We start from the raw sequence: 24,288 nt of genomic DNA, 5'->3' as shown, positions 1-24,288 counted from the left end.
GTCTGCAGAAGAGAAGAGTGACGGGTGATTTGATAGCTGCCTTCAACTACCTGAAGGGGGGTTCCAAAGGGGATGGAGCTCGGCAGATCTCAGTGGTGGCAGATGACAGAACAAGGAGCAATGGTCTCAAGTTGCAGTGGGGAGGGTCTAGGTTGGAGGTGAAGCACTGGAATGGTTTCCCTAGGGAGGTGGTGGAATCTCCTTCCTTAAAGGGTTTTAAGGCCTGGCTTGACAAAGCCCTGACTGGGATGATTTAGTTGGGGTTGGCCCTGCTTTGAGCAGGGGGTTGGACTAGATACCTCCTGAGGTCTCTTCCAACTCTGATATTCTATGATTCCAGTTGAGTGAGCAGGGGGAACCAGACAAAGTGATGCCAAAGGGCAGGTCTACATGGTATAGAAAAAGGTGTAGGGCTGAGTTTCAGAGCCCGGGAACCAGCCCCAGTGGCTACGTCCTCGTCATTATTTTTAGCCCTGTGATTGTGTTGGGCTCCAAGGCTTGATGCCACGGGTTTTCCTTCTCGGTGTAAATGTACCCACGGTGTAAGAAGGCAGACTTGCCCCCAAGGGGGCTGGGTGAAAACATTTCCATTCAATTGCTTTTTATGGGAAAATGGGCTTGGGGCAAAATGAAAACTTTCCTGAAACATGTCTATTTTCTGTGGGAACGTGGTGGCAGGTGTGTTGGAAAACTGAAAACCTGGAAAAAAATTTAGTTTGGGGCCAAAAATATTCTAGGTTTTGGGGGTTCCATTTTTCAATGAAAAACATCAATTTTCAGCTGTGGGGAGCAGCCAGGGGAAGAAGAAACGTGACCAGCTCCCAGTTACACTAGGGACAAGTTTGCCCCATCCAGAATGGGGTTTGATTCCTTGTGTTTCAGCTGAGGTTGCTGTGTCTCACAAGGCTGTCATTCGCCGCCAGGGCTAGGCAGTGTTGTTCCGGGTTACTTTCCTGTGAGATTTCTGTTACGATTCCTGGTGATTTGCGGAAATGTCTTTCTCTCACGTACTCAGGACACTGCAGCAGAAAAATTTGTCTCACTGGCTGCTCTGGGACTCCCCTTTAGGTTCACAGGCTGCTTTTTGACACACACGCACACGCACATACACACACACATTCCACCTCTAGCTTGTGCCACTGAGGCCCGAATCCTCAAAGATATTTAGATGCCCAACTCCCATGGGAGCCCAGCACTTGTAATCCCAGGTTACAAGCCCAAGCAGCAATACCCACACTGCTACTTTGGGGCCCCCAGCACAAACTGGATGTTGACCCAGTCCCTGCGACTCGCTGTCACAAGCCTTTTGTTGCACTATAGACGTGCTCCATGTGTCTGGGGCTACAGCGTCCTCTGGTGCTCAGTGGCTCAGAAATAAAACACACGTTCCTGTGCGTCCTAGAAGCCGTGGAAAATCCCCCTCCTCGCAAGAAACCTTCCCTTCTCACCTGAATTCTTTGACAAAAGGGAGCAAAGTTGAAAACGGAATGTAGTTTCATTTCATTGAAATTCTGGTGTGTGAGGTGTGGCTACATTTTTCTGGTGTGTGTGGATTTTCTTCCCCCTTTTTCCCAGCCCCCACTGGAAAAGGCTGAAAGGAGGGGGAAGTCAGAAAATGCACAAGAGTTTGGGTTTGCATTTGTTTCCTTGAAAAATTCTAAGGGGAGGGGGGAAATTTTGTTCAAAAACTTTTGTACAGATAATATTTACAATCTGTGACCAAGCCGTGTGCTCTAGTACACCGTATAACAACACTTAACTCTTTTCATCCATCAATCTCAGAGCACTTTGTAAGGGTGGCATGGGATCACAATCCCCACAGTACCTATGGGGAAACTGAGGCACAGATGTGACTTGACCAAGGTCATGCAGTAGCAGAGCAAAGACTAGAACCTAGGTCTCGTGACAGTGACTTCCATTGCCTGTCCATTGGGCCACGTTTCCCCCTGAACAAAGAACGAAATCTTTCCCCGTGGTTTGGTATATCTCAGTCCCCCCCATTGTTTTAAAAACAAAATGATGTATTAATAACCTCCTCATACATGGCGTGTAACAGGGTGCCAGTACATTCCATGAGCCCCGAGGGGTGCAGTCGAAGGCCTGCCGGACACATCGCTACTAAAACTGGTCTCTATATACCAGTATAGCCTCGTGTGGATGCAGTTACACCGGTATGAAGGTGCTCTGCATGGCAGGGGTTCTCCACCTTTTTTCTTTCTGAGTCCCACCCCCCCGCTATAAAAACTCCACTGCCCACTTGTGCCCCAACAACTGTTTTTCTGCATATAAAAGCCAGGGCTGGCATTGGGGGGTAGCAAGCAGGGCAATTGCCTGGTACCCCCATGCCACAAGGGGAACCATGACGCTGAGTTGCTCAGGCTTCAGTTTCAGCCCCCAGGTGGTGGGGCTTGGGACCCTGGGCTTCAGCCCCATGTGGTGGGGCTTTGGCTTTCTGCCCTGGACCCCAGTCTAACACCAGCCCTGCTCGGCGGCCCCCCGAAACCTGCTCATGGCTACCCAGGGGGCCCCAGACCCTTGGTTGAGAACCACTGGACTAGTTATTCCTGTACGGGAAGGGGAATATAAACTACTTTGTATGAGGTACCCATTATAGGGGTATCCTGTATCCATCGTAGGGCTTGTACCGGCAGGGGCACTAGAACAATTGGTAGAGGGGGGATGCTGAGAGCCACTGAACCAAACTGTAAACCCTGCCTAGGATGGAAATCGGGCTACAGTTGCTCTTTTTACTTCAAGGCACCAGGTGCTGCTGCCCCCGTTCCACTGCCCCTGGGCTCCGGGATAGCTCTGTTTGATTAAAGCAAACCACACCCCAGCTGACATTTTCTGCAGAGCTGGTAGAAAAATCTGTACATCGAGCTGGCCTAAATCCCATTGTCAAGGCAAGAAAACGAGACAACGGTGTGTAAAAACGCTGCAGTTAAACAGAATCCTGTTGCATCCATAGTGCTTCAAATGGACACATCTAGGCACCTCTGTCTTGGGTTGATGGACCAGCTTCAAAGGCTTTTGACTTGTCTTTCAAGACTTCTTGAATGATTAGTTACTTTCATGGTAGCATCTCCAGGTGCTACTGGAGATCAGGGCCTCACTGGACTGAGTACTGTGCAGACACATAGTGAGAGACAGTCCCTGCCTGAAGATCTAAACATCTCAGAAAGGTTTAGTTTTTAATACAGAGAGGGGAAACTGAGGCCCAGAGGGATTAAGGGCTTGCCTGCATGCAGAGCTGCACTGGTTAAACCAAAGGTGTGGGGGTTTTTTTATACCAGTGCCCAAGGTTGGACGGAGGTGATCTTTTCACTCGGAGCGCTTTATTTTGGTTTAACTGAAGTCAATGAGGAACAGGTTTAAGATCAGCCACTGATCAGCCCGTTAAACGGAAATAAGAGAATCCACGCAGTTTGCATGAGTTTAGTGAAGCAGGTGTGTACACCAGGCCTAAAGGACTGGCCTGATCTCACACCACATGTCTGACCGAGCTGGGAACTGAACCTAGATCTCACAGTCTAGCCTCTAAACTGCCATGCATCATTTTTCTCTCGAAAGGAGCCTGGACAGCAAGTGAGACTGAATGGGGTGAAGAAATTGTTAGCTCCATGGGAACGTTGATCCTGGCTTCCATTTGCTTTGTATTCCAGGCATGGGACAGATGAGCAGGACCAGTCCTGTCACGGGGAGAACACGCGTGGGAATGTAGCTGTAATGCACCAAGAGGATTCTTGCAAGAGGAGGTGGAATGGGGTGGAGACCATGTCCTGGCTTCCCATCACAAGCTGCTATGCCTCTGTCCACAGCTCAGGCTAAATGAGGCTCTTTCAGACTAAGACCCCTTGCGGTCGGCAGGTGCTCGGGAAATCTCCCCCTGTACTGGATGGCTTGAATCAGGTGGGCCCACGTGGCTAGCAGGCTGAGGTGTGCCGACGCAGAGGGAAATCCCATTAGACACTTGCATTCCTTTCGCAATCCTCGGAGTTCACAGCCGTCATGTATCCGTCCTGATGATCCTCAGGGACCTGGAGGAAACCAGAGACACAGGGTGACATGGGGTATTTCCCTGCTCAGACCAATTGGGGATCATCAGAAACCTTGCACGGAAGAGATGCTGACAGCCACGAGCCCAGGCATTGATGGTGACCACAATACAGCAAGCGGCACCAGCTGAGAGCGTGTGTTAGCATTAGACACAGGAACTGGGAAACTCTCTCTTCCTATTATGGAGAAGGTGAGTGTTAGGCTGTTGGTGACCGTTTCAGGGCAAATGCACCTATCCCTGGCCCCCTATGGTCCCGGGAGGGGACCCACTTAAAGGTTTCTGCTTCCCAGCCACCATCTCTGTCACGGCTGATTTTTTTTTGTTTGTTTCAGTCTCTGGCCTGGGACTCAGTTCCCAGTTCTGCTCCAGATTTCCCCCCGCGACTCTGGGAAAACCACCTGGGACTACATTTTCAAGCGCTCCCCTTAACAACTTTACAAAACAAAGGCAGCTGCTGAGCGCTTGGGAAAAACCAGGCCTTTTCCCCTCGGTGTCTCAGTCCACATCTGTAAAATGGAGCAGATCATTTTTTGCCTAGTTAGGTGGTAAAGCTCATCCGGGCAGGGCCTGGGTCTCGCCATGTGTACGTGCAGCCCCTAGGGTCACGGGGCCCCGATCCTGGTAGTAACTGCTAAGTGCTATGGTGAAATAAATCATATGTGGTGCCCCGTCTGCTGCAGCTCTTCAAACTAACCCCAGGGAACGGCGTCTGCTGCTTGGGGCACCTGGCCGAAAGAAAACAAAATCAAGGATTTACCTCCCAGTAGATCTGATCGTTGAAGCACTGTGTGTCTGGAGGGGACCCCAACGACCTGATTTTCAAGGCAGCTCCTGGGAACATAAAAGGAGAGGTGAGGGGGAAAGTTCGTCCCATTCTGCGTTCTCTTTTCAGAGGTGCTGATCACCTGCAGCTCCTCTGCTATTCAGGGGGAGCAGCCAGGGCCCAGCACCCCTGAAAATCAGGCCCACTTATTTCGTTGCTTGTAGTTTGGATGCCTAACTTCAACTACCCAACTTTGAAAACTTAAGAGCTGGAACAGATGATGATTTCCCGACGCCTTGGTTTACGCTGACCTCTAGTGGCTGGACAGAGGTTTGGCACGCGGTGGTTATAGTATTTAACAGACACTTATAGAGACCTAATTTCGTAGGTCTCCATGTTAAATATCCTCACACCTTCTTGTCAATTGTCTGAAACGGGCCATCTTGATTATCGCTACAAAAGTGTTTTTTTTCTCCTGCTGATAACAGCTCATCTTAATTAATTAGCCTCTTAGAGTTGGTAGGGCAACTCCCACCTTTTCATGTTCTGTGTATGTATGCGGAGCAGGGGTGGAGCATTGCCAGGGAAAAATAAGTCTGCCCCTCTGGTACTGTGGTCACAGTGAAATTATGCCCCATCAACAGACACAAAGCTCACCTACGAGGCTTCCTCCGACAACAGCGAACCCCAGGGTGATGAGTAATGCGAAGAGCTGGCAGATTCCCTGGTAAGTTGCCGTCCGACTTCCATCAGCGATTAAAGGGAACACGTCGGCCATCCTGCAAGAGCCAGGTATGTGTTGGGAGCTCCTGTAACTCATACTGACCGAGGTGGGGCCTTGTCCCCAACGCGTGCCTGAGTCATTTAAGAGGATAAGAATCTACTACTGTTGGAAGTCAATGGAGCTACTCCATTAGCTTGAGCTGTAGCCCGTCTATTCCTAGTGCTGAAGGTCACCTGTTCAAACCCTGCCGATGGGCCACCATCAAAGCCAAATTGTGGGGCTCAGTTAGGCTCCAAGGTCTGATGTTTTGCTGCTGTGGAACTAATGAAGTCATAGAGATGTAACCGTGCAGGGTTGCCTAGATACAGAAGGATTCAGAGGCAGTGGAAAGGGCGCAGTGCAAGGGGCGTGGAGGATTTGGGGAGCTGTGGACCGTCCTCCACCTCTGCAGCTCACCTCTGCTGGAACTCACTGTTTGTCCCCTGACAGGGGCTTTTGGGGGATGAATCAGACGCATCTATTGCTGGAGGGGGAGCTTACTGTCCGCGGCAGTGGGGTGCCAGAGAAGAAGCAGGCCTTACAGAAGCAACTCCACAGCTCCAGACTGGTGCAGGGAAAGCCTTTAGGTACCACAGACATTAGTCCCCAAGGCCCTTAAATATTTACAGATCAAAAAGTGCAGAGGCTCCAATCACGTCATCTTGCTCTTGTTAGTCCCAGTAGATGACAGAGGAGCCGGTAGATGGAAAACACTGGAGATGCGAGCCAGATATTTTCTAAAACAAACCTCCCAACAGATTTGTGTTGTCAGGTGTCAAGTGTGAGCACAGAGGTTAGGCTGACCCGATAGCAAGTGTCAAAAATCGGGACAGGAGGTGGGGGGGTAATAGGTGCCTATATGAGAAAAAGACCCCAAAATCGGGATTGTCCCTATAAAATCAGAACATCTGGTCACCCTAACAGAGGTTCAGGCCCAAAACAGTTCACTCATCCCTAGAGAGTGAGTGACGGGAGCTTGTGAAATTGGTTTTATTCCTGGTCCCATCACTGAGCAGCAATTCCCTTCCCCTCTCCATGCTCTGGTTTCCCCGTCATTATGAATGCAATAATGTCCTTCTCCCAGGGGTTGCGTTACAAGGCAGAACTAGTGTTAGTAAAGTGCCGGGGGTTGGAAGGCGCTATTGATGGGCTTGAAAGGATTCGATTTTTATCTGTCAATATTGGTGAACGTTGATTTCACCGTACGCACACAGCCCAAAAGTGTATTTCCATCTATGATTGAAATTTACAGCTAGGCAAAGGAAGAAAAATGCAGCTTAAGAACTTGATTTCAGGATATTGACATGTCTATTTTGCCATGTGACGCTGACTCTTTGCGCCTTCGAGTTATAAAGCTTTAACTTCCTGCATCTCAGCGTCTACTCTCGTTACCTAATGACTGTCTGACGGCCTCTGTAGTCCGCCCACCGCTCCTAATTTCCCCACAAGTGTGAACATGTAAAGAGAGAACTGGGAAAAAAAATGCTTTAAAATAAACCTCTGTGTTATCCATCGACAATATTCAAAAATAGTCGCATGTTGCTAAGTCTCACTGAAAAGGCTGAGATGTGTGGGTTATTCCCCTCCCCTACCCCGAGTAGGGTTGTGAACCAGTGTTGGGAGGAGAGGATAGCAAGTGCCCTGTCCTTTCCATAACGCATGCTGACCTTCTGGTGCTGGTACACAGGAAGGGGTTCTTGGTACTGAAAAGATGGAGAACGGCTGCTATAGAAATACCGTCTCCCAGGGAATAGCCGAGCAGTGATTCGTGGCCTGTCGGTGGCAGTATCGAGTTAGTGAGCAGAGGACAGGCTGGTGTGTTAATGAACCGTGCGTGATCAATGCCTGGCTTGCATAGAGCTGCCTAGATGTCACCTCCTGCCCACTCCATCCCTGGCACTGGGTGGGGTGCAATTTACGATCGAAATCAAGGAATCCATTGGAGGGGAGGGTTGGAATGAAGGATAGTCTCTCCCCCCCCCCAACACACACACACGTGAGTAACACTGGTGCGCCGAGTGGTGCTCACCCGTCCCCGTAGACGTCTTGCGTTGCCAGAGCTGCCACCAGAGCTCCCAGGAGAGCACCCAGGACGCCCGGCATCCCATGGAGGTTGTGAACCCCGCATGTGTCCTGTATTTTTAGTCTGAAGTCCAGGATAGGCTGCGGAGAGTACAGAGGGGTCTGTGAGGACATGAAGGGCTAGAGGTGCGTTCAGGGCCCGGGTTTTGCAGTGTGCGTCTAAGAGGCACGGTGAAGGGGATGGGAGGGCTTTAAGCCACCTCCTTGGACTGCCTGCCCCACCCCCAGGGGCTGGAAAGCCCCTCAGTGTAACTTGGACATCCCTGGGGGCCTGTCTATGCGGGATGCTTCTTACAGCAGAGTCCAGAGATGGCTTCCTCCCTCCCCCTTGCACGGATACAAAGAGCAGTGTAGATGGTAAGGCCGGGCTTAGGCAGGCAGAGGAAAGACGCACCTGAACCCTGTGGGTATGTTTCTAGGACAAACCCTACACGGTTCTCTGCACACACAAGGTGCAGTGTCACATCCCCGCTGCCGGAGGAGCCTGTCCCCACCATCTTCCCCCCTGCCAGAGGTGTTCGCTGCCCCCTGCACGTTGCAGTGTGGATGGAGCTTGCTTTTCGCTGCAGCACGTAGCCACACGTATCCTACGTGCCACCACCAATGGTGTGTCATACAGACATGGTTTTAAGCTCCAGCTGTCCAGGTCCCCCCTCCCTCCGCAGCTCCAGTGCGGTTACTGAGGCCTGGCCTGCACGGCACACCCTAGGCTGGGGGTAGCAAGGAGGAGGCAGCAGAGTGTCTGTCTTCCACCGTCCCTGCGCTGGAGGAAACCTCCCCTAGCCCCAGCTGGGGTTTTAGAGCCTGGTTATGGTGCTCCAGCCCCTTTGAGGGCCCTGGCTGGCGTTCTGGAGAAAATGGGCCTTAATGCCAGTGAGGATCCGGCCCCACGTTAAAGGTCCGTCTACACAGTACGCTCCTGTCCATCGTGGGTCGAGTACATGCACATGCCCCCAGCATGAGTATAACTAGCAGCGTAGGCTGCGAGGCCCCTTTCAGGCAAGTAAGCTACACCTGGCCTCTGTGGGTATGGACCCTGTACACCTTTCTAAGCACCCAAGCTGGGCTTTCCCTGTCTACACAGCCCGTCACCTCCTGCTACCAGAGCCGTTCCCTGGCAGGCGAAGCTACGCACCACTGTGTGAACACAGCCTGCTTTTCACTGCGGCGGGGAGCTCCACGGACCCTCCCGTGCTGCGTCGACGTCGCCGACTGGACTTACCGTGAGGAATTTGAAGCCCAGGGTAGAAACGAGCCCAGCGAGAAACCCAGCAATCATGGCACCGAACGGAGTCAGCATCATCTCGCCTGATGTCCCGACCATGACCCCGCCGGCTAAGGCTGCGTTCTGAATGTGGACCTGGAGGGAGGGAGAGAGAGAGAGCACGGGGGGGGGGGAGTTCAGTGCAGACTCCCGCACCCGCCGCTGGTCAAGTGCAGTGAAGGCTGGAAGGAGAGGTGGGGAGAAAGTTGGGAAGAATTTCAAAGTTGTGTCTGGATGGCGTGGTTCAAAATGGCAGCCCCTCAAAAGGGGAAGCCTGTTCACCCAGCTCTTAGAAGGCCCAGAGGGTGAGGAACTATCGCCATGTTATCTACCAATAGTATTTATGTGGGTCCATCACTACAGTACCAGAGCACCTCTCAGTCTTTAGTGTATTTATCTTCACAATCTCCCTGTGAGGTAGGGCAGTGCTATTACCTCATTGTACAGCTAGGGAAACCGAGGCACAGAGACTGAGTGACTTGCCAGAGGTCACAGAGTCAGTCTGTAGCAGAGGAGGGAATAGACCCCCAGGTCTTTCAAGCCCTAGGGCTAATGTCCTGAACACTGGACCATCCTTCCTTGCTGCCTCTGGCAATATCCTTGGGAGATCTTATTGAATTAATTTTGAGTCTCTTTGGGCTCCCTTGTGTTAAACGAATGGCTTATGTGTTATTGTGGGCTGAGATTATATGTAACCTCTCAATGGGGGGAGATATGACATTTTAATGGGGCTTGAAATGGCTATAATGACCAATGTGCCAGACAAGAATGGACTTTTAGAACAGAAAACGCTAAGTGGTTTTCCTGGGGAATAGCTAGGGGGAGATGAATGCAATTCCCCACCTCCGGTTACGCCAAAACCCAGCCTTTTGAAGCCATGCCCTGAAGATCGCGTCACTGCCTGCTGACCGCCTGGTACGTGAGGCCAAGCTGAAGGCCCAAGCTGTATAAAGAAGAGGCTGAACTGTTCATGGTGCCTGTGAACCTAGACAGGTGTGAACTTGTAACCATGGGGAAAACCTGATTGGGAGTTTTGAAGGCCCAGCACCACCCAGAGCCCAAGGCTGGAGTTCAGGTGGCCTCCAGTGAGCCTTGCAGCATGAGGGTAAGTTCTTGTATTGTTTTAAATATGTTTTCCCTGTAATGCTGCTACCGTAAGGATAAATACGCTTGCTGGGTGGTAACAGAACTGCGAGCAATCACGCTGCTCATTGCTTTCTCTCCAGAGGCTGCTTGTACAGCCTGACTGGCTTGCTGGGAATATAACAGTGCAGCCTGGAAAACTCTCAGGCAGGGGTCTCTCCCCAAGCGATGTGAGGGCTGGGGAGCCAGGAGCCTAGACTGGGAGCCCCTGGCGGACCATGACGGGGAAAATACAGGTGTCCTGAACTGTGACACCCATAATCCCACCTGCTCACCACCATTTCTGTCCACCATCTTGGGAAGGACAATCCTGGCGAGGCAAGTCTGCACAAACGGAGCCCCACTCTTGTGCATCTCTGCAGGTTGCCAGGCTCAGGGCTCCTCTCCTGCAGAGTCTTGGGGGTGCGTAGTGGAGTTCACCTGGCCAAAAGACTGAGGTTCTCGTTGGAAGGGGGAAATGTGGCCGGCAGGAGACTTGGGGGCTTGGGTGGTGGGTGTCGAAGGCCAAGAGAGGCTAAGTTTCCCCTAACCCAGGCCATGGCTTCACCCAGGCTCTGCCCTGAGGCCTCTCCTGCTCCCCTGAAGCCAGCAGGGGCTCAGGTCCAGCCGACGGCCAGTGGTGGCTCGGGCCAGTGGCCCGGGGATCAGGCCAGCCGTGGGGGTGGTGGACTTGGGGCTCAGATGTGCCCTTGGGAGGAAGAGGTGGGGCTGAGGGCTAGCCTCCCTGAAGCTGGGGTTCACCCACCGCCCATGCTTAGGGGTCATCAGCAAAAAGACAGAGCAGCCGCTGAGTTGACTCACCATGTCCAGTTTGCCTTCCCCATTGATGAGGGCAGACATGGCAAAGGTGGCCAGCGTGCTAGCGGCCAGGGAGAAGTAGGTGTTCATGACCGTCCGCTGCTGGTCATCGCCGTGAGCTGTAATGGCAGAGTTGAAGCTTGGCCAGAAGAGCCATAGATAGATTGTTCCTGCAGGGGAAGGAATCAGGAGTTGAAGGCAGATTTGGAAGGTAGGGAATCTCCCACAGAGCTGATGAAGAATGTTCTGTGAATGCTTTTTTCGATGGAAAACGGGTCTTTGACCATAATGAAAATAGTCATTCACATTTTTCTTCCGGGTTGAAATTTTCCTGTTTTTTTCCATTGAAAAAACAGAAAATGAAAGACTAAGTGTTGGATTTTGGTTAAATTAAAACCCAAAATACTTTTACCAAAAATTTTCAGTTTCTGATTTTTCAACAAAAAGTTTCCCCCCACGCCCCCCAAAAAAGTTAATGGAAAACTCTCTAGAATCGACTCAAAATTTGACGCTTCTGATTGGATTTTCAGGTTTGGTTTGACACAAACTTCCCCCCTTCCCTCCCCGGAACTGCTGCTGAGCAGACAAATCAGCTATTTACCCAGCTGTTCGTTGAGAGAGTTGTTTACTGTTTAACAAAGTGCTTTTCTAAGTGCCCTAAAATACACAGGCTTGCTTGGATTGTTTTGAAACTTGATGTGTGTTGTCTGGGAGTGATGGTCTATAGTGTTATGGTCACCACTTTTACAAGACTCTGATAAATTTTGTACAAAGCATGCCTTGTGAGAGATCATTTGAAAACTCATATCCTGCTGAACATTATTGTCCTGGTAAAATATGTGTATCAACATTGTATGGAAAGTTATATGTTTCTACTGTATAACATTGCTGTAACATGTTCCAGAGCTAGAAAGGCAGATCCAAACCAGTTCTTCAAAGACGCATTAGCGTCCCCAGCCAGGTGTTAAAGAGCTGCCGCTGGCTTGAGCAGCCATTCTTCAGCAACATGAAGGTGTAGACAAGAAATGTACATGTCATCAGAGAGATGGTCCAACCTTCACCCCCAAGAGGCTACTTGTCACCTGCACCCCAGTCAGGGGTAATCCTCAGAGAGGGGAGGTTGGTATCAGAGAGAGACAGAGGCCTCCACTGCTCATGACATCAACTCTCAAAGAACTGAACTAAGAGGGGATTGGTCCCAGCAGCTGTTCAAATGGTCCAGCTGGGTAATGTCACACTGGGACAGGGTTACGGGTCCAAATTTGGGGTCATCTGAGCATGGGAGTCTCAAGATAAACCCCCCTAAAAATACCACAGACATAGTTTTCTGATTCGTCAGATGTTACTTTGGCCCCATCCGGGGCCTCAGCGAAGCAGCGTGTGTTCCGAGTCCTTACCGATCATAGCAAAAAGATCTGAATGGTACACGGAGCCTTCCCTCTGTCTGCTTTTGTCCAGCTGGGGCCGATACAAGACCCGCGAAACCATCAATCCGAAATAAGCCCCAAAGGTGTGGATGGTCATGGAGTCCCCAGCATCCTTTGCCTGGACGGTACAGGAAGCAAAGGACGGTGCTGAAAAGGGGGCGGGAGGTAATTCAGTCTGTACCACCACTGGGCAGCGTGTTTTCAGCCCAGATGCGCTCAGCAAAGAAATGCAGATTCGACAACAATGAAATGTTTCGCGAATTCATGTTGGTTTTGCCGAATGCTTTGCTGAGCGGGGGAAGGGAGGGAGCCGTAAAAAATAGTTAGAAAGCTGAACATTTGATTTGAAAACTATTTTTCATTTGGAAGCTTCCTGGAATTTTTTCTTTTTTTAATTCAAAACCTTTTAAAATGCTTGAAAGAAAAGAGTTCGTTTTGTTGTGGTGTTTTTTTTTTTAAAGGTGCGGGATAAAAAGCACCCAAAAAACTGAGTGAAAATAATTACATTTTGAATCAAACTAAATGTTTAGTTTGACCCAAAACAATTTTTTAAAATTTATTTAGCCACTGAACCGACAAGTCGGGCATTTGCTCAGCTTGAAGACCATGTTGTCACCCATCTTAGAACAGTCCTTCCCCTGGGGAACGGAAGCGCCATGAGAAGTGTGACTTACCCCAATGACACTGAGCAGGATGTATTCATTAATACCAAAGAGTGTGACTTCAAATAAGGCCATCAGCAGTAGCTGGATGGGGCTTGTCTTGCCCAGAACTGCTCCGAAGGAGATCAGGACGGCTCCGGAGCAGAAATCGGCGTTGATCATGCTAGCAGGAATAGTGAAGAAAGTAGAACAGGTTACAGGAGACTGTTACCCCGGGCAGAGTGCCAAACACAAGACCAGTTTCCTCTAGATTTAAATGGTGCAGGGACCCTAGCACTAGGGTGAATTTCAGCCTCCAGGTAGGTTAATGGGTAATGGAGAAGATTGTGCACTTGACAGTCTGGGAAATTCACAAGGGTCCCCAAGAGAAAAGCCATTAGAGTGACCAGACAGCAAGTGTGAAAAACCGGGATGGGGGCAGAGGGTAATAGGAGCCTATATAAGAAAAAGACCCAAAAATCAGGACTGTCCCTATAAAATCGGGACATCTGGTCACCCTAAAAGCCATCCAGAGAAGGAACGGCAGAATCAGTTAGCAGGTGTGATTGGAGACTTTGGAACAGAAACGCTAGGCTTGTCTAACGAGTGGGTGAAAGGGCTAAGAACTTGGCTGGAGGGTTTCGTGTCTGTGAAATTATCCGGCCGGCGTTGTGATCTGCAGGAGGCCAGATGATCTGTTGGTCCTATCTAGTCTCAATATAACGAGTGGAAAAAGGCCTTCTATTATTCCATGTATTACAGTAGCCACAACTGAGATCAGAGTGCATTGTGCTAGGTACTGTCCATACACACAGGGAGAGACGCATTCTGCCCCGAAGGCGAGAGAAATGCGCTCTTGTTATCCCTACAGTACAGATAGGGAGCCGAGGCCAAGGGAGACAGGGTCACATGGGGAGTCTGCAACAGAACCGCGATTTCAGCCTTGGCTCTCCCATGCCAACTGCCAAATCCGCTTTTGACTGCTGGATAGACGAGCAAATCAGGCTGAGGCAACACAGTGGTGTTCTGATCACAAGCGTGTCTGACGTGAACATCTGGGTGGCTCCCTGGCCCCGAAAGGAAAGCTGTATGTGTGACTTCACGCCCTGTTATCATCTATCTGAGCGCCTCTGAACCTTTATTCCTTGCAACCCCTGGGAGCTGGAGCAGGGCTAGTCCTCCAGTTTTACCAACGGGGAGCTGAAGCACAGAGACTTACCCACCATCATGCAAAGAGTCTGGGAATGAGCCACCTGACATCCTTCCTCTCTGACCCCTGGCTTCCGGCCGCTCACCTCTCTATTCCGATGTGAATCTTGCCATCGTGAAAAGAGTGGAAAAAGCCTTGGATCAGAGTAGACCACTGGATAGCGAACGCCGCGATCAGGAAGTTGAAGGCTACGCTGCCAAACCCGTAACGTTTCAGAAAGGTCATCAAAAAGCCAAAGCCGATGAAGATCATGGTGTGGACATCCTGGAAACCTGGGGAAAACGTCACAAGTGGATTTGATCATGGGAGAGGGAGAATTTGTCAACACATTTTCTGAAATATTTATTTTACATACACACCCACCCACCCACCCCTCAAGGATCGACAGATTTTTGACATGCTCCAGGATTGGTGCAAAATAACCCAGGATGGGAGAAATCCACAAAAATGAGTTTTATTTGTTTCCTTTTTTTTTTTTCAGTCTGAATTTAAAACTGCCTTTGAGCTTCAAAACATGTTTAAATTTCCTGTCAGGGCTGGAGATCCACCCCAGAGGATAGAGGTAGACTGCAGTGCGAAGATCATCCTCTCTGCACAAACACACGGAGTGTTTCCCAGGACTGTTTCTTTCCCCTCTGCTTTCATCAGAACAGAGAGCAGCCCCCAGCCGGCTCTAGGAAGCCATCACCTAGGGCAAGAGAGCAACCAAGCGACCTTGAGAATTCCCCAAGCACGGACATGCCCCATGGCTCCTTTCTCTGGGACTGGCCTGTGGAACAACGACCTCGCTGAGTGGCTGCTGTGCAAACACTGGGGCAGCGTACCTCACCACTTTGTTCTGCCGCCGTTCAGGCGGGATGTAAAAAGCGAGGTCCTGACCCTTAGAGAGCCCATGACATCTTTCACAAGAGCTCTGGGGCATCTCCTGGACAAATTCCAACTGGAGCTCCTGCCCCACACCCCCCACGTCCTCACTTTCAGGACTGAGAGGTGGCTGCATTTCAGTGTGGGACAAGTGATCTGTCTTCTGGAAAGCGCTTTGGAATTCCTCGGGCTGACCCATGCTACAAAAACCTACGTCCTGGTTAAAAGCAGAATGAACAGCATTGCACTTGTAAGAGTGACATTTCCACCCAAAACCTTACTCTGTGTTACTGTGGGAACATGGACAATAATTCTTAGCCACTGGATAGCACCTCTCCTGCCTAGATATCCCTTTACAAAAGTGGGGAGTGGTTACAGACCATTGCTAGTTCTCGCAATTTTATCACAAGTCTCATGATCTTCGCTGTTCTTGGTAAATCCCCAGCTCTGGGACTCAAGTGTGTGTGTGGGAAGGTAGAATTCAAAACTGCTTCTAGCCCTCGTGTCTGCGGAGAAAAGCAAATGAATCAAGAGCAACTTGAAGGCTCAGAAACCAAACAGAAGATAGAAAGAACCCAGAGTTTTTTGTTTTGTTTTGTTTTTTAATCTTATGATTTTAAGCCAATTTCATGATTGGGTGCCTGAGTCATGATTTTTTTTTTAACCCATGTGGAGTTCGCAACACTGTGGCTATTATCTTCATTTAACATATGGGGAAACTGAGGCAGAGGGGGAGAAGAGGTTTGCCAAAGGTCACACAGCAAGTTAATGGCAGAGCTGCAAAGGGAACCAAGATCTCAGTACTCCTAGTCCCTTACTGTAACCATTACAGCAAGTGGGCTGTTTGTCCAGTTAAATCAGCTGTAAATCCAGAGCGACTCCCCTGACTCCAGTGGAGTTTAGATCGGTGCAAATGAGCGCAGAAAGGGGGCCTGCCAAGCCACTTGTGGAATCGCTCTGAAACCAGTGAGCCAAATGTAGCTGGGAGTAAAAAGGTCTTATTCTCCCTTGTCCGGCACCTCCTGTTTTCATTCACACCGATGCGAACCATGTGCAACGCACTATGGGCCTGATTCTCACTTCCACTCTTCAGGTCCCGTTGCACTGATCTGGCGGCGTGAAAGCCTCTTTTACAGGCTAGAGCGGCATGCAGGGGCCTTTGTGTAAACGAGACTCAAGCCATGGGCACTGGGAGAGTATAGAAATGATTGTAACTTACATGCCCTGGGGGGGTGTTGAAGGGGGGCAGCAGAAATGGGGTCTATCGCAGGAATAGCTGCGAACCGGAGAGCTACGCGATTACAGGGTCTGCTGTGTTCTCTTAAACTCTTCCCCCTTTGTTACCCCCAGGCACAGAGATCTGCCGGGTGCTTCACCACCCCCTCATTCCACAGGAGTTATAACAGCCCCCTAGTGCCAAGATCCTCAGCGGGTGTAAACCGGTGTCGCTCCACTGCAGTCAATGGGACTCCGCTGATTAACGCCAGGGCAGCGCCTGCCCCTCCATCTCGTCACCTCGCCGCTGCCAGCGCACAGAGCTCACACTCGACATTTGCGACAGTCACAGGTACAGGATTTCGCGCCACTGTGTGCTCTGCGCTGAAAGCGACTTAATAAATATAGACTCTGCAGATGCACACGCATTAGAATCATGATGCAGGAACAAAGCAAGGGCCTGGTCCTGCGTTGCCCTGCACCCTGGAGGAGTCCTTTTACTCTGGTGTGAAATGGGCATGAAACAGCACCTGCCTGATCCTCATTTACGCCAAGACCCTTTACGCTGCTCTGGCAGGACTTGAAGAGGAAGTAGATTCATTACACTCCCATTAAGAGCCTGCTTCCCTTGCCAGAGCAGCATCAGAGGCCCATGGTATAAAGGACACTCTGCATCTACCACTGTGAGGATAAATACATTAAAGATGACGAAACACGTGGGAGATCTACCAATGACAAACGCTGTCTAAGAGCCTGGTATGACCAGTTATGATTTTGTAACGTTTTGCACTTATTTCGTTCTCGTGCCAATAAGAACCCCAGGGGCTCGATGCCGATTTATACCAGGGCCCCTTCACCACACGCTGGCAGCATGCTCACAGATACTTGCCCCCGCTTCACGCTGCCCGAGTAGAATAAAGAGGCATTAGGGTAAATACCACGCCCGCGGGCACAAGGTCCAGGTCAGTGGAGAAAGAGGGAGCAGCTACCCTGCAAAGAGAGACCCACGCAGCAGGTCTTGGAGCCTGGGTCAGCTGACTCGGAGTCACACTCCGGGGCCAAGAATCGCAGGATATTTGGCCCTTGAGGCTCTGAAAGCCAGTGAGCGGGGAGGGTCTCAGAGCCCAGGCTCCAGTCTGAGCTCGAACATCTACATGGCTATTTTCACCCCATCACGTGAGCCTTACGAGCCTGGGTCAGTTGACCAGGGCTTTGAACCTCACTACTGTAGGGGTTTGGGTTGTGGGTTGGTTTTGGGGGGTGGTCTTCCTTGTAGTGTGGACATAGCCAGAGACTCCAGGTCTCACAGCTCAGCAGCATGGTGGAAAGTGTCCTCCTGTGTGTGTAAATGGTCATGGGTTCGAACCCGACCTCGGATGGCACAGAAGAACCTATGAGAGAGGCTGAGTGATCACAGAGCTAGGCTGAGAGTTGGGAGATTGATTTCAATCCCCTGCTCTGTCAGAGGCTTCCTGGGGGCAAGTCTCTCCCTGCCTTAGTTCCTCATCTGTACGATGGGGATAGCAGCCCTGCCCTGCCTCCCAGGGCTGATGTGAGGATAGATACACTAACGATTATGAGGAGCTCAGATACTATAGTAACAAGGCCCAGATGTGGGTGTAGAGAACTGTGGGTGGGAAGGACTTTACCCTCCTCCAAAAACATGGAGGTTTTGCATTAATAAAGAAACCTCGAGCTTGGGCCAGAAGCTCGTCTAGCTCCCTTTTTTTAAAAGTGGACAAATTCAGCCCTGATACCAAGCTACTCCTGGAAGCAATATGCAACAACTCTGCCAGTGCCCAATTAAAAAAAAAAAACGTTGTCTACCTCTGGCTATCTATGGTCTGGTCTACACCCAAGACGTAGGTCGACCTAGCTCCGTGGCTCAGGGCTGTGAAAGATTCTGTGCCCCGCAAGTCTCCTTAACCCCGGCTGTAGAGGCAACTAAGTTGGCGGAAGCATTTTTCCACCGATCTAACCACGGCCTCTCGGAGAGATGGATTATCTAAACCCCTCCCCTGGACACAGGAAGCAGCCACACGACAGCAGCGCAGCTTCAGCTCTGTGGTAGCATAGACATACCCTAGGCTGCATCCTTTCCTGATAGGAAGTACATGTCTCTCTGTGTTGAATGTGTGTGGGAGGAGAGTGGGGGATGAGTAATTCTCTTTCAGCTCTGGGTGGAGTTAAGAGTTGGCAGATGAACTGGGAGAACCTGCCAGACGTCTGCCCCTGCTAGCCTGACTTGCTCCAGCTGTGCGGTTGCCCTGCCTCCACCAACACTGAGCAGGGCAGTTCTCAGCCCTGTACCCACCTACCCCTCCTCTTGTGCAGGGGTTCCATGAACGCAGGAGGAGGCGTGGATGGTGGGCTGTAACTTGCCGAGCTGCATGGTAAGGGGAGTCCTGGAAAGCCAGGAAGTTCCCAAGATTGCTAAGAGGCAGGGTTCGCGGTGAGCTTTTGGTTTTGTGCCTGGAGCACTGTCAGTCACAACTCCCTTTCCCCTGGCGAGAGACAACATGAAAATGACCAGTCTGGCTGCAGGAGTCTTGATCCAATTGAACAAGCAGAGGCGTGTCAGACTGGGGAGGAAAGTCAGGCGTGGCTCAGGGTGAGCAGTTCACGTCTGTCAGTTGGCAGAGCTAGGAGCTAAACCCATGTATCCTGAGTCCCAGGCTAGTGATCTGTACACTAGGCAATGCTGCCTCCCTTTGCAGTATTGCAGAACCATTAGGCCAACGTTTTCAGAAGTAACCACTGAGTCACAACTCTCTGAAGTCACTGGAGCTCTGTTGATTTACACCAGCTAGGGATCTGGTCCAAATTGCCCAAATTTCTCTAAAAATCAGGTATTTGTCTGCACTGAAAATGCTACAGCAGCAGTCAACGACTGTAGATAATCCACCTCCCCAGGAGACGAAAGCTAGATTGATGGAAGAATTCTCCCATTTCCGTAGCACTGTTTACAATGAGTGTTAGGTCGGCTTAACTACACCAGTTTTTTTTTTTCACGCTCCTAAGCAACGTCGTTACACTGAGCTAATTTTTTAGTGCAGACCAGGCCTTAATAAAGACAATGGCCTGGTCTACACTGGAAAATTATGTGTTCATAAATCCACCCCCCACCTGACGTAGGTAAGCTGACTTAAGTCCCCACGTATACAGAGCTAGAAGAAATTCTTCTGTTGACCTAGCTGCCGCTTCTCGGAGAGGTGGATTACCTATGCCAAGGGGAAAACCCCTCCCTTTGGCATAGGTAGGGTCTACACTGAAGACAGTGTTTACAGCCACGCCACTGTAGCCTTTCAAGGGTAGATTATCTCTGAGCCCCTTTCCCAGCCCTGCAGAAGAGCTCCGTGTAGCCCGAATGCTTGTCTCTCTCCCCAGTAGGCGCTGGTCCAGTAAAGGATATGATCTCACCTACCGTGTCTCACGAATATCCTGGCACCGACACAGCTATAACACTGCAAACCTAATTTCTCTGTCACTTGCTTTGCAGTGTTAGTTTCAGTCTATTTCATGCTGCTCTCCTAGCTAAGGCAAAGCGGGTGGTGTTTTCATTATTCCTATAAGTGTCTGATCCGTATCTGTTTCAGGCCTGGCGGTTTCGCTGGCTGCCCTTAGCAATTTGACCAGGGCATCAGGATTAATGACCCTGGTTGATGACAACAGTCACGGGACTTTCCATGCCCATGAGTGGTCCGAGCCTGCGTTTTGCAATCGAGCTCCATTCCAAAGAGCGCCTCTCAGCAGAGCAGTGACCTCTAACCTTGTGCGGGGCTGTCAGTGCTGGAGCAGGGAAGCGTCAGCAGTGAAAAATGACGATTGGATGGTATTTTGATTGGAAGCTCTGTGTTCTGAATTGACACGGCACCTTGCACTGTGGGGTCCTGGTCCATGAGAGGTTCCTGGGTTCCACGGTAATATAGATAAGAAATAGTAATAGTAGTAGGATAGCACTAAATTATAATTATAATTAACAGATCACAATGGAGATTGAAAAATATGTGCCTTACTCAGCCAGAACCTAATCCAAGCCTGTTGAAGTCACCAGAAAGTCTCTCTCTGACTTTCACAAGCCAGGTCCTAAGCCACAAAGTGGTTGTGTCTATGGTTAAATTTATGACTGATCCACACGGGGTATAAATTAGAGCTGGTCAGAAGAATTCCAAATAAACAATGTTTCATCAGAATCGCCAATTCAGTCAAGTCGAAAGGTTCCAGGGACGCAGTTTGGTTTCACCGATGTTCCAGTGGGCTAGCAGGGACAGCAGGCCAGGCATCCGGCCCCTCTCCTTTTCATGGACAACTTTGAAAGTTTTTGTTTTCATTCCAAACAGGAGTGAAACCTGATTTTGAAATATCGAAATCCCCCATGAAATAAAACTACTTTCCCTCACTATGTAGATCCCACAGTGGTCCATGATGAAACCCAGCGTGTGGGAACATTGAACAAAGTTCTGCAGAGAGTGATGAAAATGGTTAGGGGACTGGAAAGATTGATTTATGAGTGACAACACAGTTTGTATTATAGCTCTGACCAGCAGTGATTACTACCAACTAGAGCCCTCAACCAAGACTAGAAGCCAATTGTGCTAGAGACTGTGTGTGCAAATAGCAAGAGATATTTCCTTATGAGCATGTCTTTGCTGCAGGGGGAAAAAGGTGTGTTCTTAACAAGCGTTAAAATCCTAGCGCAGACAAGGTGGGTGAGGTAATATCTTTTATTGGGCCAGCTTCCATTGGTGATAGAGACAAGCTTTCGAGCTACCCAGAGCTCTTCTTCCGGTATCTTCTCTCTGATATCCTGGGACTGATATGGCAACAACAATACTGCAAACAACAATGGAAACTAGCAAGGGCAAGGCGGTTGTAGTTTTGACACAAGTTTGCTGGCAGACTAAACTACAGGCTCCCCTATAGTAGAGATCCTGGGCTAGAAAAGCGTACCGTCTACCTAGCAGCACATATCAATCCAATGCGTACATAGCTCAGTACAAAGATCTCCTTTATTAGCTTAGGCATTAGTTATGTTGATAAAGGAGCAGCATGCAGTGTGAGGTTATTACAAGAAGCAAGAGATGCACGGCCAAGCGGCAAGTGTTCTCCCGGATATTTACACCCCTCTGGAAGGCTTCTAAATGAACGGCCCAGGATTTGTGCAGTCACTTTGAGTGTTCCCAAAGTTCAGTAGGGACCTTGCTATTTCTAGTTGTGACCTGGTATTTCTGAGGGTTCCTTTTAATGTTTCAACAGTGGCGAGCCAGTATTTCTACAGCATGGTCCGTGGGAATGGGCCAGTCACCCATCAGTGCTTTGAACCGTTGCTTGTCAAGCTTTTGGCCAAGCAAAGCCCGCTCCTCTCTAACGAGACACAGGGAGATTATCTCCATTTTAAGAAGGGAAACCAAGCGTATGTCACTGCACTAAAAAGCCCACAGCACCCAGCCTCAGAGTCCAGTCCAGCCCATGGGCTGCGGGGCTAACCATTGCAGGGTAGATGTTTGGGCTTGGGCTGGAGCTCTGGTTCTGAGACCCACCCCAGGCAGGGTCTCAGAGTCTGGGATCCGGCCTCAGCCCAAATGGCAATATTATATAGCCGTGCCAGCCCACATCAGCTGATCCAGGCCAACCATTCCTCAGGTCTTTTATCACAATGTGGGCATACCCCAAGGCACAGAGAGACTGAGGCTATGTCTACACTGCAGGTGGTACCTAGCATGGGTATCGATAGCAGTGCAATCCCCCAGAAGCTGACTCAGGCCGCCATGGCTTTGCTGCTGTTGGTACCCAAGCTGGCTGAGATTGGAACCTGCTTACGCTCTGCAGTCACCCCGTGACTGCAGCATAGGCAAACCCGAAGGGATTTGCCCATGGGATCCTGTGGCAGAGCAGGGGTTTGAACTCTGTTCTCTAGCAAGCCAGGCCACTGCCTGAACCACAATTTATTCTTTGATGAGGCCAGGTGGAGCGAACTTCCCCTGTGGTCCTGCAAATTGCCTGTGTGTGGTTCCCCGCAATTCCCGGCATTTAAGCTCGCTCTGATCACTGCAATAAGAACAGATCTGAACCGAGGAATGAATGAATCCTTGAACAGCCCAACACCTCCTTTGCAGCCCCTTGACTCTTTATCCACCAACCCTGGCTACCATTTGCAGCTGAAGTGCAGGCCCTCATGGAGAAGCTGCTTAGCAATGTCACTGCACGGCCTGGTGCAAGGGGCTGGGCACCCTCTGCTCCCCCAGAAGTCAATCGCCTCTTTCAGGCTTTAGGTTCCAAATGAGCCTCCAAACTCCTCTGCTTGGCAAGGGATGCCCTGGCACACAGACCTGCCCTTCCCAGAGGCCAGCTCTGAATTGCAAGACCCCGGGAAGGGATCAGCGTTTGCCTTGCAGCTGTGCTGCCCACCAACTCCCGTGAGTGTCCCGCTCAAGAGGATAATACACTGAGTGTTTTTCAACCCAGCGCCCGGCACCGGCCGCGCCAGCTTCTCCCACGCTCTGCGCAATCTTTCTGCACCAAGAAGAAAAACCAAGATGGTGCCAACAGCGGGCACCAGCTTGGGGCATGTCTAAGTTCTTAAATCCTCCCTGAAAGTCAGCATAGCCCAGATTCTCTGGGCCTGTAATGTACACATTTCCGGCAGTGCCTGAGCCACAAAGGATGCTGCTGTTGCTGTTGATTTTACACGGAAAGTGCTCCAATACTACAAGGATGGGCTGAGATTTATACTCCTAAGACAAATAGGCTGAGTCTGATACCCCACTCAGCCATAGAGGTTCATGTTTTAGGACTGGAGGTCTCTGATTCAATCCCAGAGGTCAGCCAAGAACTGTCATATAAATGGGGGCTCATCTGGGGTTTGAGACCATGGGTATTGCGCACTTGGGACGCACTTCCTCTGTCACAGAGAAGGGCCATGGAACATTTGGGGGCACATAAACGCTTGGGGTCCCCTCCTACGGATGGCATCTGACTGTGGTGACGGGTGATGCAGGTGGGACCTAGGCTGATGAAGCAGGAGCTGAGTGCATGGACGGGCTGTACTCACTCGGGTAGCGAAAGTAAAAATCGTTGTCCCGGTTGCTTTTGTTGTGGTGGCTCAGCTCCTCGTGCCAGAGCCTGGCGCTGGTCTCTTGATCGTAGCGGACGAAAACAGCGAAGAGGATGATGGTGAAGAGCTGGAGGAGGAAGCATATTGCCGGGAGCTTGAGACGGAGATTGGTTGCGTGGCCAGACATGCTGTTGAGGTGGAGGAGAAAGAAGTGGGGCGAGAGATGAAAATGAAACTGATCTTCCAACCAGCAGCAGATGGAAGTTAACAAGCTGGGGCCCTTGTGCCAAGACTTTTGTTAATTACTTGTAGAAAGCCCAGCCCACCAGTCAATGAGTTGCCAGCTGTGTCCCTCCCACTGAAACACAGCGCAACTCCAGAGGGTGAGAAAATATTTGCTCCTGTCTCAATTGCTGCATGCTTGCAAGCAACTGTGTGTTTAGGCAGGAACAGAGAAATGTGGAGAGCCAGCTTTGCCAATGGCTCAGTGACTGAGACACCAGGTATGGATTCCTAGGGCCAAATCCCTGGTTGAGGTAAATCAGTTGTAACTCCATGGCGGTCAAAGGAGCTACACCGCTTTACACCAGCTGAGGATCTGGCCCATTGCGTCACATCATCATGACAGCAGCTGAGTCAGCCTGTTATGATTCAGAGACAAATTAAATGAGTTCAGCACAACTGTTGTATGTGGGTGACCATTTAAATGCAAGTCCTAGCCCTGGACGGGAGAAATGGATTCCGTTAGACTGTAGATTCAATAGATTAGACTGGACAGATTAGGTTATAGAATGGATAGACTGGATTAGATTAGTAATACAGTACCTACCTCGCAGGAGTGTTGTGAAGATAAATCCATTAGCGATTGTGAAGCAATTTAAGACCTACTGGTGGTGAAAAGCATTATACAAGAAAGGGGTGGTTGTATTGTTATCTTGTGCTTTTCATCCGTAGATCTCAAAGCACTTTACAAAGGAGGTCTGTAGCATTATCCTCATTTTATAGTC

The 24,288-nt window shown here is 50.2% G+C and overlaps 1 protein-coding gene across 1 annotated transcript; it reads right to left on the bottom strand.

The window, feature by feature from the left end:
• Positions 1-2,688: 2,688 nt before the first annotated feature.
• RHBG (Rh family B glycoprotein) lies at positions 2,689-23,526 on the bottom strand. Its single transcript, XM_030542505.1, has 10 exons — positions 23,279-23,526; positions 14,234-14,420; positions 12,972-13,122; positions 12,268-12,415; positions 10,874-11,040; positions 8,888-9,025; positions 7,613-7,746; positions 5,478-5,599; positions 4,815-4,888; positions 2,689-4,037 (listed from the first exon to the last, which is right to left on the bottom strand). The coding sequence occupies exons 1-10, from the start codon at positions 23,466-23,468 to the stop codon at positions 3,963-3,965; spliced, it is 1,386 nt and encodes a 461-aa protein (XP_030398365.1). The 5' UTR covers positions 23,469-23,526; the 3' UTR covers positions 2,689-3,962.
• Between the last annotated feature and the right edge of the window lie 762 nt (positions 23,527-24,288).

Source organism: Gopherus evgoodei, chromosome 24, assembly GCF_007399415.2.
Source record: "Gopherus evgoodei ecotype Sinaloan lineage chromosome 24, rGopEvg1_v1.p, whole genome shotgun sequence".
Classification (NCBI taxonomy): domain Eukaryota; kingdom Metazoa; phylum Chordata; order Testudines; family Testudinidae; genus Gopherus; species Gopherus evgoodei.
Note: the sequence above shows the minus strand (reverse complement) of the source record. Positions and strands in the feature narration are given on the sequence as shown.